This window comes from Agelaius tricolor, unplaced genomic scaffold (assembly GCF_023055355.1).
Source record: "Agelaius tricolor isolate 1412-34295 unplaced genomic scaffold, bAgeTri1.0.p SCAF_1, whole genome shotgun sequence".
In the NCBI taxonomy this organism is placed as follows: domain Eukaryota; kingdom Metazoa; phylum Chordata; class Aves; order Passeriformes; family Icteridae; genus Agelaius; species Agelaius tricolor.
In genome coordinates this window covers 33,136,226-33,151,739 of record NW_027269261.1, presented here as the reverse complement: position 1 = coordinate 33,151,739, position 15,514 = coordinate 33,136,226, and the positions used below count along the sequence as shown (strand labels likewise).

Sequence of the window (15,514 nt, the reverse complement as noted above, 5' to 3'; positions counted from 1 at the left end):
CGCTCCATACTGATCCTCTGGCGGTTTGACTTGCATTTCTTTTCCTGCAATTGAAAATTAGCTCTTTATCTGGGCTCCCTAAGGAAGGCAACTTGTGCTGCCTTTCTGCTCATGCGAAATCCTCTCCACTGTTTTGTTACTTTTGACCGAATTGGAGAAATCCAAAATTTGATGACTGTACAACTGGTGTGGCTGGGGAGAGGCCCACATTAACACTGTGCAGAGGGGGAGGCAGGGGGAAGAAAAGAGGGAAAGCTGCGCAGTTTTGGTGAGTGGATTAGCCCCGTGCCGAGCTCCAGATTAGGAGTTCATGCACTGGAGAACCTTTGTTATCGACGGCTCTGGCTGAGGCTCAGCCCCGTGCCTGCCTCCCGGTGCTGCGGGGATGGGGTAGCCCCGCTCCTGCCCTTACGTAACCGCGTTAGCAGGGACCCGCTCCGAGCAGCAGGGCCCCTTTTCAAAGCCAGTACGGAATAAACCGTGCGGGACTAGGCCCGACGTGGGCGCAGAGGAGCCAGGGGAATGAGGACAGAGGCTGTGGCAGGAATGCGGGCCCCTGCAGAGGGGGCATTTCGGTCGGGCTGTGGCCTCAGGCGGGCAGGAGCTGGTACGGGGGTGGCTAGCAGCGCAGAGCGGGCTCATTGTGCCGAAGCGGTGTATCGGCCGATCGGCCGCCGAGGAACCCGGCGGGCCAGGGGCGGCGGGGAGCGCTGCGCTCGGGCGGGTATTTACGGTAATGCGGGCGTTACGGTAGCGCGGGAGGGCCTACGTGCGCGGGGGCGGGGCGGCGCGCGCGCGGCGCCGGTGCGTGCGCGGCCCCGCGAGGCGCGTCTCCCTCGCGAGCTCGCGGTGAAAGGATTTGGCGCCAGGCGGGTCCGGCTCCGCAGCTCCCGCAGCCGCACGAACCCCCCGCGCCTCCCGCCCGCACCCACCGCCCGCCGGGGCACTGACACACCGCACGCACAGCCAGAGCCGCCCGTCTGTCCCTGCTCGCCGCCGCCCGCGCGCCGCCCAGGGACCGAGCCGCCAGTGCCGCCGCCGCCGCCATGAGCTGCTCGCCCGTGAACGTGAAGAAGCTGAAGGTGTCGGAGCTGAAAGAGGAGCTGAAGAAGCGGCGCCTCTCCGACAAGGGCCTCAAGGCTGAGCTCATGGAGCGGCTCCAGGCCGCGCTAGACCAGGAGGAGGCCGGCGGGGGCGGCCCCGCCAGCGGCGCGGCCGAGCCCGGCAACGGCAGCGTGGAGGGGGAGGCGGCCGAGAGCGGCGGGGGCGCCGCGCAGCTCCGCCAGGGGGGAGGCCCCGGCCAGGCCGCGGCCTCCGCCATGGAGGACGACGACGAGGAAGGGCTGGAGGCCGCCGATGGCGACGCCATGGAGCTGGGCGAGGAGAACGGCGAGCGGGCAGGGGCCGGGGGCGGCCCCATGGAGGAGGAGGCGGGCGGCGAGGAGGAGGAAGAGGAGGAGGAGGAAGATGAGAACGGCGACGACCAGGGTTTCCAAGAGGGGGAGGACGAGTTGGCCGACGAGGAGGAGGCCGCGGCTGGAGACGCCAACGGCCACGGTGACCAGCAGCCGCCGCAGCCCCAGCAGCCGCAGCAGCCCCCTCCGCTCCTCCCGCCGCGCAGCGCCGCTGCCGCCAAGGAGGCTCCCGGCAAGAGCGCCGGGGGCGCCTCGGGGCCCGCCGCTGCCTCTGGCCCGGCGGGCCCCGCCAAGCAGCAGCAGCAGCAGCAGAAGAAAGCGGAAGGCGGCGGCGGAGGCGGCCGCCCCGGGGCGCAGGGCGCCGGGGGTGAGTGAGCGTGGCGGCGGGAACCGGGGTGGGGGCCCATTAATCCCAGCCCCCCCGCCATGACGGGGATTGCCCGGCCGGGAGGGGGGGGTTGGGGGGGGTGGTTTCCGGGGCGCGCGGGAGGACGTTGGCGGCCCCGCGCCTCGTGCTGGCCCGGCGGGGGGGCGGGGGAGGGGCGCGGGAGGAGGGGCGGCGGAGGGGCCGCTGGGGCGCGCTGTGCATTGTGCGCCCGGCCGCGCGGGGCGCGCCTGACGTCACTTCCGGGCTGGGCGCCGCTGCCGCGCGGGATGGCGCTGGGAAGGCCTGGCGGTACAATGGAGGCGGGAGGAGGAGGAGGAGGAATCCCTTCCCTGGGGCTCCCGCCCGCGGCCCGCCGGGAGGAGGCGCAGTCGTGCGGATCGCACGGTGCCCTTGCGAGCGGCTGGCAATGTCCCGCTGCCTCCGTGGTGGGCGGGTGGTGATGGTGTTACGGGTTTGGAGGCGCGGCGGGTCAGGAGGGTTTTTTTACCATTTTAGTTTTTTCTTTTTTCTTTTTTTCTGGATGGTTTCAGTGGGGCTCATAACATTGAGGGCCGTACTGGCTGCTGCGTAGTGTATTGGCGACTTCCGTTTGCTAAATCGTTTCTGATTGGCGACAAGTTTTGAGTCTCCCGTGAAAATTCAACATTCTGGGCTCTACCTTAATAACATAGTAAAATTCCTTTTTAAGATGTTACTGCTTATCTCATGCTGTAGCTTGCTGCAGTTTGCAAAGTCGAAACCATGATACAGATTTTATTCCCAATTAAACTAAAATTTAAAATAATCTAAATAATTCATTGCTTCTGTTACAGGAGATGGTAAAACGGAGCAAAAGCCTGGTGAGAAGAAGAGGGGAGTAAAGAGACCACGTGAAGACCATGGCCGGGGATACTTTGAATACATTGAGGAAAACAAGTATAGCAGGTAAACGGAATTGGTGCTGGGCTGCATTTTGCGATGAGGAGGAATAGAGTACAGAAGTGTTGTTTCAACTTTGTGAAAATACGTGTAGCTTTATTATGTTTTGTTTGGTTTTTTTTTTTTCAGGGCCAAGTCCCCTCAACCACCTGTTGAAGAAGAAGATGAACATTTTGACGACACAGTGGTTTGTCTTGATACTTGTGAGTAAACACGCTTTCCTTTGCTCTGGAAAGATGTGGTGTTAAGGCTTCTAATCTTAATGCCACGCTTTCTGAGACGGGGAGGATAACATTTGTTGATTTTCATTACCAGGTAACTTTAAAAAACAAGAAAAATACTGTATTTCCACCTATTTTTAGCAAACTAAAGAACAGAAGGCATATGAGTATGTTAGCAGTAATAAGCTTGGTTTTCCTATGTATTCTGTAGTGATAGACAGTTCTGTGAAGCAATCTTAATCAAAACACTAATCTGGTACGGAAGCTTAGGTGACTAAGTGTAGAGTGCACATAGAACACCCTGCAGACAGCTCGATGGAACAGCTGTCCAGCACTACTGCCCAGAAAGCTCAGAGAGACAACAGCATAAGTGCTTACAAAATACACTTTGGGAAGCGAGCTTCCTGCACAAGTACCCCTATTTAGTGGCGTGCTCTTTCTATCTTCTAATAAATTTAACAAAATCTATTAATGCCTCCTCAGAAATGACCCATTCCTGTAACCTGTGAGTGTGTAGGCTTTGGATGGTGGTTTGTGCAAGTGGGATGGCAGAGAGACTTGGTCAGCAAGAGCATAGAATTTGAGAAGTGTCTGCAAACAGGGTTTTTTGAGGCAGATTATAAGCATCATTATTACTGTAACATTCCATAATGGCAGAGTTGACATTTGTATTCTTGAGGGTAAGTATAAGGACTGAGCACAATATTAGAAAACTTGAAGTAATGCTTGAACTTGTTGGATTCTTACAGTGCCGTGGAAGGAAAGCTTAACTTTTGGCATTGTCTGGTATATTTGTTAGAAGTTTCAGGTGGTTTTATTCCACAAGAAATGGTTTAAAATGGAAGGAGGTATTAGTTTACAGCCATGTAAATTGCTGGATATGCCATCCCTGACATTTTGCTAACTAAGTCTCAAGTTTCTAGCTGCTAATCTGGTGAGTAGCCGCTTCTGTGGGAGCTTTGGATTTTTCCAATAGCTGAGTAAATAACTGCTTTTCATTATTACTGTTTCTAGTAATAATAGTATTTTCTAGCAGAAAATCTTGTTACTGGACAAGTTCTGATGCAAAGTGTTGGCAGACTCTTTAGAGATAAGATTCAAACACAGCTGTAAGACTGAATTGTGTAACGAATTGGCACTCTCTTCTGGATAGTGATCCAGACATGTAAGAGGTTTAGCCACTCTTAAGTGCTTTTTATTGCCTATGTCTTACAAAGAAGCTGTAACTTCAAATTCTGTTTCTCATCTCCCATTCTAAAGGTAGCCTGCAAAGGTGGGTTTCTTCTGTATGATTTTATCTGTTTTTCAACAAATAAGAGTTAGCAGTACTAATGAGAAGACACTTGGATCACTAATAGTATTTTTGAAATTGGGGATGGCTGTATGCAAACAAAACAAAATCTTGTGCATAAGAGCTGCCAGTAGTACAGGGCAGGCTGCATTTTAGTGTATTCTGGCATCCTGCAGGTTTTATACCAGAGCAGAATTCCTCACTGTTTGCTCATTTTGCTCCTTTCTTGTAACTATCAGGTAGGTTTGGAGCTGCTTCTGTGGATTCCTTGCTCTGAAGAATTCAAGTCTTGCATGCTGCACCTCTTGTTACCATTTGGCATTGTTTTTCTGAAACTTAGTGGGAGATTCATTTGCAATTTCATGGTGTGCAGCTCTGAAGATGCTTGTAAAACCAAGGTTCTGCTTAAGTGCTTGGAGTGATAGGTGAATTCAGTGTGCAGGTCGTGTTTCTGGGCTGAAGTAGGTTCTCTTAGCACACTCTCTGTACTTAGCATAACTGCATCTGACTTGACTGCCTTTATTTTAATAGACATAATCTAATTTGACTTGCTAATTGACGTTCAGTACTTAAATAAAAACATTAGTGTTCACATTTACTTCTTAGCAGGCCTTAGGCTTGGGCTTGAGCAGTGAAACTGCTTCAGAATCAGGTCTCTAGAGGGTACTGGAGAGCACGATGCCGATGGCTCGATGTTGATGGAAAGAGGTAACTGACAGGGTTCAAACAGATACACGGTGCAAGTTAGGGGTTTTTAAGCAGATGGAAAAAAAATAGGGAATTTGTGTGACAGAAGTGAAGATGGCACCTTGAAAATTACTTGTTAGCTAGTTTTTCCTAAGATTCTGGCTGAGTTTCAGTCTGCAGTTCCATCTAGACATGTTGCTTCTCAGAAAGATCCTGGGTACTTGCTGGCAGTTTGTTTTTAAAGTGACCCTTAAAAGCTGGCATCATCTTTAATGCATAAAATTGGATGCCTGTACTTAATTTTGTAATCAGAGTAAACAGAGTAATTTTTATGTTAACAGATAACTGTGACCTGCATTTTAAAATCTCAAGAGACCGGTTTAGTGCTTCCTCTCTGACCATGGAAAGCTTTGCTTTCCTTTGGGCTGGAGGGAGAGCCTCCTATGGAGTTTCTAAAGGCAAAGTCTGCTTTGAGATGAAGGTGAGTTAATGTTTATGGGAGACTTTTGCATGCTTAAATATTATATTTATGCTTGTCACATTTTTTGGACGTGGTTGAAACGCATTGATGTGAACAGGACTCTAAAACGGCCTTCTCTTAAAAGAAGATGGCTCAGTTTGCAAAACTGTTTTCTCTTTTATAAGAACTTTGATTTAAAAAACAGACAAAACACAGAAATTTTAAAACAACCCACAAAACACTACATTTGTTCTGAATATGAGACTTCTGGTCTTATTTTTTAATCATTCTACCTGTCATCTCATGCATCAACACTGAAAGTATTTTTATACTCTCTACTCAGAAGTTTGCTTGTGCTTTCTGAAGATTACAGAGAGCTTGACTTTTTTTTTTTTAAAGGAATATAAATTATCCCTACAGTCCTTTCTGGTTCTGCTTAGTCTTTGAGTTTGATCTGCTCTAGGCATGGATTTGGGCTGGATGACCTCTAGAGGTCCCTTTCAACATCATTAACTCTGACATGATGCAGTGAATGTGAGTATTTAGCAGGTAGTTGAATTTTGAGAGCAAGAGTTCTCCTGAAGGGTAAGAAGGGCAAAGAGCAATCAGCCTTCTAATAAACTGATTTCTCCAGCTTGTTGATGGAAGAGGAACAAAACTACAAAGATTGAATTTATTTTTCTTATTCCTATTTTACTTAGCAATATTAAAGGCTTCTTTGCATATGATGGGCCTGTGTATATTAATCTGTTCTCTTCCCCTAGTGCTTTCAAATGTAACTGTTACCATGAGAATTGGGTAGTGATCCCATTATGCAACTTTTGCATGCAGTGATTTCTGTGTCTGTTGATACCTGTAACTTCGGAAGGCCAGTGAAGTGAAGTTTATGTCACTATTTAGCGTCCTGTTTGCTTTCAAATGAGTTTCAGCTCAGTCACCTGACTGGAATGGTTGCAGAGGTTGATAGGATACTGATGGGCTTTTCATTTCTTTTTAGTAAAGTTTCTAAAGACAGTTAAAAAACAGCTGGCTGCATGTAGTTTCCAGTGTGTTTAGGTGGTTTGTTGGGGTTTCTGGGGTGTTTATTGCCTTTTTTTTTTTTTTTTTTTTTAATCTGGGTATGTTGTGTGAAAGCTGGCAGCTTGCCCAGGAAGTCTGCTCACAGTGAAAAGGGATAGTGTAATACTTTCCCTCTAAGAAGCAGTTTTTTAATACAGTGCACATTTTCTTAGCTAAGTAATTTACTGTTAATCCCAACTTTGTGGCAACTCTGTTTTTTTAATAAATATTCGTATTGATTGTGATTTCAATACAATGTCAAAAGGACTTAAGGCTTTTGACCACTGACAGGGACTGCTGTGACTAAGTGATGAAGATGTATGGTATCTTCAATCTTCATTGCTAAGTCAGGAGATAGAACTGTTTAATCACTACCTGCAGTTTGATATTCTCGAGCATGTTTTGGTTTTGCTGAAGGTGATCACTTAGACTTTGCAAAGATTTAACCGAAGTGTAAAGGCTCAAAATGTTACCTTTTGTTCTTCCATCTTGTTAGTGTATAATAAATACTGCTTACCTTTTACTGAATAATTTAAAAATAGGTTACAGAAAAGATTCCTGTTAAGCACCTGTATACAAAAGACATTGACATACATGAAGTGCGAGTTGGCTGGTCACTGAACACAAGTGGAATGTTGCTTGGTAAGACTTAAATGTTTAATTGCTTTTGTGTTGATGTGGCTGAAGTTTCAATTTTTTTTTTTCCTGAAGCAGGGGGGACAAGCTTAGTGACTGTAGTCTGTGTGTTGTGAAAAGTGATCTTAATTTGAGTCATTCTCTGGACGTGGTGTGAGAAAGTTCATTACTAGGACCAAATAAAGTCATTAAGTGTTCAGACATGTAAGGGTTAGGGCCATAATTTAAGAATTAATTCTTCTAATGATTATGTATGGGTTATTGAGAACATTGTTAAATACTTGACAAGATAAAGGATTTGTCTTTTTCATGTAGTGTCAAAAGTAGAAAAGGGGAATTGCCCTTCCCTCCACTTTTAAACGGTAGTGCATGGTGTAAAATTTAACCCATGGTAACGTTATCTTTTTTTTTGCTTGGTGGGAAAATCCTAATTTCTAAAAATAGCTGGAAAGAAAGAAGTATGGCTTCATTTTATACATGACAAATGATGATGATAATAATAGTTATAACTTTTTGCTGAAACATATGTTTGGGGAAAATATTGGTGAGTTGATGTGTTCTGACATCAGCAACAGCTTTCTACTTAAGTCACACCTGAGTCCTTGTGTTTGACACTTCCTGTTAGCTTGTTCCTTGCAGCTTCATCCTCAGCTGTTGCATAGGCTGACTGTCTGCTAAACTCCCTTTAAAATGGGAGGGGTAAGTGCTCCTGGAGACTAACTTCAGAAAGCCTTTCTGACTACGTTACAGCAGGTATACCAGTGCATAATCAGGTGTTCACAGTTTAAAATACTTGTTCATGTCTTTATCTGACAGTTCAGCTTGTATTGAGAGCATAAATCTGGAACCAGCAGCATAAAGCTTTTAAACAGGCATGAGGAAACGCTGCTGTTCTATCTCAAGTGAAAGTATTGAATAGAAGAATGAGCTTGTATAGCTGTTGGGGGGGTGTCATAGATGTTTTGGCGTTAATAAAAATACTATGAACAGCAGCTTATTTAAGTTAGCTGTAAGGTGATTTATGTCTAAAAGTTTAGATGGAAAAGCCTTTTTGTAATTAGTTTAAATTGTTCCTTCAGGTGAAGAAGAATTTTCTTACGGTTATTCTCTAAAAGGAATAAAGACATGCAATTGTGAGACTGAAGACTTTGGTGAGAAGTTTGATGAAAATGATGTGATTGCATGTTTTGCTGTAAGTTTTCACTTATATTTTCTTTTGAGGGGAAACATCCTTGAATTTTTAGACTGCTTTGGTGTTAGAAGCAGTAAAGCAAATACATAAAATCATCATGGGAGCAAGACAAGTTGTTTAACATAGGCAGGCAGTAGAAACAGCAGCTATTACTAACAGTGACTGCTGGCAACATAATTTCATATTCATGGACAAATGTCTTTTAAAGCCTTTTAACAAATAATCAGATCTTGAACAAAATGATCATTGATAGTGACTCATTAGAAGAGAAAATTGGTTTTAGTTCCTTTATGAAACAACAGTGTTACAGAAGTTGAGTGAACATAGCCAGTAGAGTGACTAATTAACTGTATAAAGTGAGTTAACTTTATCCAAAATAATGCTTTGTCTGAAAAACAGAATTTTGATGGTGATGAAGTGGAACTCTCATATTCCAAGAATGGACAAGAGCTTGGTGTTGCATTCAAAATAAGCAAGGAAGTTCTTGATGGGCGACCACTCTTTCCACATGTTCTCTGCCATAACTGTGCGGTTGAGTTTAACTTTGGTCAGAAGGAGGAACCCTACTTCCCAGTACCTGAGGAGTACACCTTCATCCAGAAGGTCCCCCTGGAGGATAGGGTCCGAGGACCAAAGGGACCTGAGCAAAAGAAGGATTGTGAAGTAAGTTTCTTCTGATGATCTCAAAAGTTGTTAAAGCACAGGGATGGAAATGGTTATAGTTAAGGAGACTATTCCACCTCACTCTTACATTTTTGTTTGGGAGCTTTAATACTTAGTGTCTTGTGACCTATTCGCTACCTTCCCCACCTGCAAGACCCCCACATTCCCCCACAGTTTCCATTAGGCGTGCTGGGCTAAGTTGTGTATTAAAGAAAATCTTTGAACTAGTATCTCAAATACAGAACTTTGTCATAGGTGGTGATGATGATTGGCTTGCCAGGAGCTGGCAAGACTACATGGGTTACCAAACATGCAGCAGCAAATCCTGGAAAATACAATATTCTTGGGACAAATACTATTATGGACAAAATGATGGTAAGTGATAAGACATTTTTATTTCTTGATATATTGAAAACTTGCTATAAATCCAGGGTCTCTGGCTGCCATGGGGTTCTTTGGTATCAAAGAAGCTGGCTACTAGTTAGCTAGTGACCATTGGTATTGAAGAAAATGCTGGCTGTGGCCCTTAAGTGCATGGTCTGGTTGACGAGGTTGGTGTTAGGTGGACTCAGTGATCTCAAAGGTCTTTCCAACCTAATGGTTCTGTGTAAAGATTATATTACCTTGCTGAGCTGCTAATTCACACATGGTAAGATTCAGAAGCTTTTTTGTGGTAAAATGTAAGAAATAGTCAGCTGTTGTTGACTACTGAATGCATTTCTACTTCTCTATACATCACTGTTCTCAGAGGTGGAATTAGTATTGTGATGAGTATATCTTGAAGTGAATGGTACCAATTCTTGTGGAGTCTTTGTTTATAAATCTCTTACATTCTATGGAGGGTTGAGAATTTCAGTGACGAATTTGCAGCAGTTGTGGCCTTGAATTGAACAACCCTGAAGTGTGTGGAAAGCATTTAGCAAAGAATGTCAGCCACATGTACCAGGATTACACTGACTAACTCTGGGAAATTTCTCCATAGGTTGCAGGTTTTAAGCGTCAGATGGCAGACACTGGAAAACTTAACACACTGTTGCAGAGAGCTCCACAGTGTCTTGGAAAGTTCATTGAGATCGCAGCTCGTAAGAAGCGGAATTTCATTTTGGATCAGGTAGAAGCTTCAGTGAAAAACGGTTAAGGAAATTTTTTATAGGCTGTATTGTAGTAATTAATTGGGATTAAAGTTACATTATTATAGCAGTTGTTTCAGTTACTGACTTACTACTCATTCAGGGGACACAAAGTTGAGATATTACTACAAATGCTTGTCTGAACTTCTCTAGATTTATGGGATGTGGGAGGAAGTGTTTTAACACATTGATACAAGCTCGTAACTTTGCATTATGCAGCATCTTTATGTCCAGTTATTTGTAAACTTCATTGCAAGCTCTTGTAGAGGTGAAGTCTATACACCATAAGTTGACTTCCTTAACTCTTACAATGACAGCTACGTGTAGTAAGTTACTGCATTTTTTTCAGACAAATGTGTCTGCAGCTGCGCAGAGGAGAAAAATGTGCCTGTTTGCAGGCTTCCAGCGCAAAGCAGTTGTTGTTTGCCCAAAAGATGAAGACTACAAGCAAAGAACACAAAAGAAGGCAGAGGTGGAGGGAAAAGATCTTCCAGAGCATGCAGTTCTCAAAATGAAAGGCATGGAACATAATCCTATACTGTGTTTTAGGATGCTGAGTATCTGTTTAAAGGATTAAGTAAACGTGAAGTCTAAAAAACCACTTTATCTTAAACAGTTGTACTTATACAAAACTGGAAGACTATTGTAACTTGGTAGGATAACACTATATTGTGTTCCCTCTGCTGCAGTCCTTAACACTACTCAGTTACGGTGATACGCTTCATGCAGATGCACAAAGCTGTCTTGGCATAAAGTGCCCTATTATATACGTGACATATTTGGCAGAAACTGGTGTTCTGAGTGGAGGCTTATAAAAGAAAAAAAAAAAGATAGGCAGAATGTTTTCGAGGTTTGGAATAGTACTGGCAACTCCATGAAGACCTGTTTATTTCCTTTGTCACTGTTATATTTCCTAAATGCTCAGATTATGTAATTTTGTCCCTATGCTGAGGGGATGCAGAGGGTGGGAGGAAGAATGGGGGAAAGGTGGTTAAATTGCGGCTTTGATTATAGCTGAATGTAGATGCTGAATACTCAGTGTTTTTGCAATTATAGGGAACTTCACACTGCCAGAGGTAGCAGAATGTTTTGATGAAATAATCTATGTAGAGTTGCAAAAAGAAGAAGCTCAGAAGCTTTTGGAACAGTACAAAGAAGAAAGTAAGAAAGCTCTTCCACCAGAAAAGAAGCAGAACACTGGCTCAAAGAAGAACAAGAAGAGCAATAAAAATCAGTTTAATAGGGGTCAGAGAGGACGTGGAGGATTCAACATGCGGGGCAACTTCAGAGGAGGAGGTGAGCCTAGAAATAAATCTGTGACTTCTGGAGGTTGCTGCTGCTGGGGAAAAAGTTTGTCGTACTCGCATTGCAATTATTATATAGTGGGAACCTTGATCTCGATTTCAGTAATTTAACATTTTAGTGCATAGTTAATTGTCCAGCTTAAATGAGAGGCTCATCAGACCTTGGATTGCACTGTTCATCTTGGTGTAGGAAATCTGTAAGACCTAACAATTACTTGATTAAAGTAACTCTCTCTCCCTTGCAGTCCCTGGCAATCGTGGTGGATACAACAGGAGGGGAGGCAACATGCCTCAGCGCGGTGGTGGAGGTGGCGGCGGTGGCGGTGGCAGCAGCGGGGCAATTGGCTACCCCTATCCTCGCGGCCCTGTCTTTCCAAGCAGAGGTGGCTACTCAAACAGAGGAAACTATAACAGAGGTGGAATGCCCAACAGGGGAAACTACAACCAGGTGATGCTTTGAGGGGGGACTGACTAGTTGAACTAGTGTACTTTAGATGTTTTTGACAGCTCTGGTGCCTGTGAGGAGTCACAGACTGGGTTGTGGTGCTACACTGATGCCATGCTCATGCTGCAAGGCCTTTCTAGTTTAGTGCATGTGCCCAGGGCTCTGAACGTTGTGTAACGACTGCTGATGCAGGGGGTTCATGTTAGGGCTGTACCTCTGTCCTGTTAAAAATGAAGATTTTTAGTGCATGTGTGTGAAGGCTGGTCTGGTTTTTTGTGTGTTTCTTCCCTTCCCCAATAATAGTAACTGTTGTTTGGCCTGAGGGTCATAGTGTATCTTTATCAAACATGTAGAGAACTTTCTGAAAATAGCTCTGCACAGTCTTTGTTTTGGTGTCTGGTGTCAAACACAATTAATAAAGACACACTAGCCTAGATCTTACCTGATGGAATATCGGTGGAAGTACTGGAAAAACAAAATTGGGATTACTGAAGAGCCAGCAGATGGAGCCCAAGCCAGTAAACATGGCTCAGGTTTGCCTAATACTGACAAACAGGGGAAAAGCAAATTTTTATCTACTTGTATCAATGTCCCTTTGTTGTATCATAACTTCTGTGAGAAGTTTTGTGGGCTAGCTTGTCTATTTTCAGTTGTGTGACCCATATCCTTTTGTCTGATCAGATAACATATCCTTGTAGCAACTACAGCCTTTCTAACTAAAAATAGACAAGCTCTTGTATTTTTAGTTGTCCTGGTGCATTTAGCAGCTGGAAATAGGGTGAGGCAAAACTGGATTAGCCAGCTTTCCAGACTAGGCAACAACAGTTGGAGCTGGTTTATTAATTCTGAGGTTCTTGCCCCTATGCTTACAAAGCAGTTGCTTAGAGGGGAGGAAAGAGGCTTTTGGTATTCTAGTGTTTTTGGTGGTGTGTTTTTTATTAACCTGGGGCTGATACTTCTATATGGTGTGCGATGTTTTGGTGGCAACAAAGGTCAGTATTAGGACACTGCTAAAAAATGCATATAGACAAAGTAGTTAAAAACTGTTCTCTTCTTGCAGAACTTCAGAGGAAGGGGAAATAATCGTGGCTACAAAAACCAATCTCAGGGCTACAACCAGTGGCAGCAGGGTGTAAGTAGTCCCACCTTGATCTTTTTACTGATTGTTAACTTGAATGTTGTAAAATGCTGACTAAAAAAAGAGATGCATAGTCAAAAGTGGATAGCAAAATCTTCTAATGCTAGGTAATATCACTATAAATAGCTTCCTGTGCAAAACTTAATCTGCCTTGATGGTCTTGATATATCAAATACCAGCTGTGGCTTAATGTTCTTAATGGTATGTAATACTTGGCTTCACATTACTGCTGTGAAGTGAAGTTTTAACTGCCTTCAGTTGTTCAGGAGCTTGCTGCTGTTGAAAAGGACTTTAATCTTCTCAAGTCCCAGGGAAACATTTGTTAAATGCTTTTTTATTTTTTTCCCCCAAGTAAGAAACTTAACCATTATGTGATTGCAGGTTAAAACTAACTATTTATTAATCTGTTGCAGCAATTCTGGGGTCAGAAGCCATGGAGTCAGCATTATCACCAAGGATATTATTGAATACCCAAATAAATGAACTGATACATATTTCTCCAAAACCTTCACAAGAAGTCGACTGTTTTCTTTAGTAGGCTAACTTTTTAAACATTCCACAAGAGGAAGTGCCTGCGGGTTCCTTTTTTAGAAGCTTTGTGGGTTGATTTTTTCTTTTCTTTTTTTGTACATTTTTAATTGCAGTTTTAAAGTGATTCGTAAGAGAACCTCAGCATTGTGCACGAAAAGAGAATGTGTCAGTATTTCAGGGTTCTACATTTTATCTGTAAAATGTGACTTTTTTTTTACCACAACAAAAGTAAAACGTTGCTTTGTACCTGGTGTCTTTTTATTAAAGAATTTTCTCCTTTTTCCCCATCCCCCAATTTCTAAGAAACAGTCGTGAGTCATGTCACAATATGATAGAAATGTTAGCAACCAGATTCGTGTGGAGGCATCTTAGTAGCCCTCAAATACCATGAGATTATGTAAAGCTCCCTATTACACTCCATCCTCTCTATGAAGCTCTTGGGTGGGGAGGGGAGGAGGGGGAGGCAAAAGTTTCTGGCAATAACTAGGACTTTTTTGTAACATTTGGAACTCAATAAGATCTTGGGGGCAAAGAGGAAACCTGGGGCTAAATAGTGATGGTGGAGTGTATGTAGAAGCTCTTAAAGTTGTAAAACTCGGTTGCTTTATTTGTGGAGGCTCAAACTTGTGAAGGTACAACACCATAATTTTTTTTTCCATTTGTTCTGCATTTTGATTCTGAAAAGAAGCTGGCTTTGCCCATTTCTTATTAAACAAAACTTGTTGTAAATCCAGTTGTCTAATGGGATCTATATGAAGTTAGCTGTGTGTCTGTATAACTCTTTCCCCACAAAATACTGTATACCTAGTGTGCTTGTAGTAGTTACCTCCACCATTTTGTAAGCTAATGAAACTGTGAGTCACCCATTTTATATCTTAATTTTTAATCATGTCAATTCTCAAATGGGTGTATCTCCTTAGCCTGCTGATTCCTTTTCTCTTTAAAGAAAGTGGGTGGAGAAGTTTAACTCTAGACGTTTGTTTGCAATAAAATAAATTCATTTTACTCTTGTTTGGGATTGTCGCCATCAAGGTCTAAAATCCCGTTAATGCTATAAAGAGGAAGAGAATGTATGAAAGCAACGATGTTGGACAGTTTTAAACTCATTACTGTACATGTTGAAATACTTGTGTTTCTTTAAAAATCTGGTGGTTGCTCTGTTAGAGATCTATCACATGTATAATTCACAGTTTGACATGGTTATATGTATAGGGCAAAAGTCTTTGAGTTGCGCTTGCATCATGTAAATCCACTTAACCTCTTTATTGTAAAATAGCCATTAGGGAAGGAGCAGGAGGAGGCTTTGGACAGGGAGTAGGACAGGAGGAAGGATTGTCATAGAGTTTAACAGAGAGCTTCAATTTGTTTTAACTGCTATTTTGTTCAGCTTTATGATTCTGTAAAATTGTAGTGGCAATGTTAGCTGCTAACTTGCGTTCTAATGCCGTAAGACAGGGAAAAGATGTACCCATTGTAAGAGGGACACGGGGTACACATGTGAGAGCGCGTGGCACTGCTGCCCTCAGGGCCCTGGAGGGTGCTGGCAGTCCCCGTGGCAGTGTATGGACTAGCAGAGGCTTCCTGGCAGCAGCCTAGAGCTAGAGTCGTGTGCTGTGCTTGAAACCTTTCTCCAGTGTTAGTCAATTTCTAGTAGTCTTCAGAAGTAAAGATAAGCTTGTGTTGCTCTTCTAGCCTTTATAGCAGATGCCATTGCATATTGACATTAAACATTAACGGCACCACCTCCTTGTTAATAGTGCTTTAAATCATCCCTTTATTTTGAATGAGAAAAATGTAAATTGTCTTAAAAGAAACATTATTTAATGAAATTTGGGGAATTGAAACCCAAATATGTTTTGCTGAAATGGAGTTTTCTTTAGACTTGCAAAAAAAAGTTTAGTGTAATTAAAGTCCATTTCCCTTCTACCCTCCTCACAAGAACTAACACTTTGTATGGAGTGCTGATCCTTTGCTTATTTTGGTACTCTATAAAATGATATAGTCTTAAACTAAAATATAAGAGCCTACACTTACTA

The 15,514-nt window shown here is 43.5% G+C and overlaps 1 protein-coding gene across 1 annotated transcript; it reads left to right on the top strand.

Moving 5' to 3' along the window:
• The first annotated feature begins 808 nt into the window (after positions 1-808).
• Positions 809-15,514, top strand: HNRNPU (heterogeneous nuclear ribonucleoprotein U). The gene is made up of 14 exons (XM_071429107.1): positions 809-1,782; positions 2,616-2,727; positions 2,851-2,924; positions 5,262-5,401; positions 6,982-7,081; positions 8,155-8,267; positions 8,667-8,930; positions 9,186-9,305; positions 9,913-10,041; positions 10,410-10,578; positions 11,117-11,356; positions 11,610-11,812; positions 12,870-12,941; positions 13,361-15,514. Exons 1-14 carry the CDS (start codon positions 1,047-1,049, stop codon positions 13,412-13,414), a joined length of 2,526 nt encoding a protein of 841 aa, XP_071285208.1. The 5' UTR covers positions 809-1,046; the 3' UTR covers positions 13,415-15,514.

Bases quoted from the DNA above. Each gene is read 5' to 3' on its own strand.
- HNRNPU (XM_071429107.1), top strand. From the start codon at position 1,047: ATGAGCTGCTCGCCCGTGAACGTGAAGAAGCTGAAGGTGTCGGAGCTG. The intron at 8,268-8,666 runs GTAAGTTTTCAC...TCTGAAAAACAG, and splicing joins ATGTGATTGCATGTTTTGCT to AATTTTGATGGTGATGAAGT. The intron at 9,306-9,912 runs GTAAGTGATAAG...ATTTCTCCATAG, and splicing joins CTATTATGGACAAAATGATG to GTTGCAGGTTTTAAGCGTCA.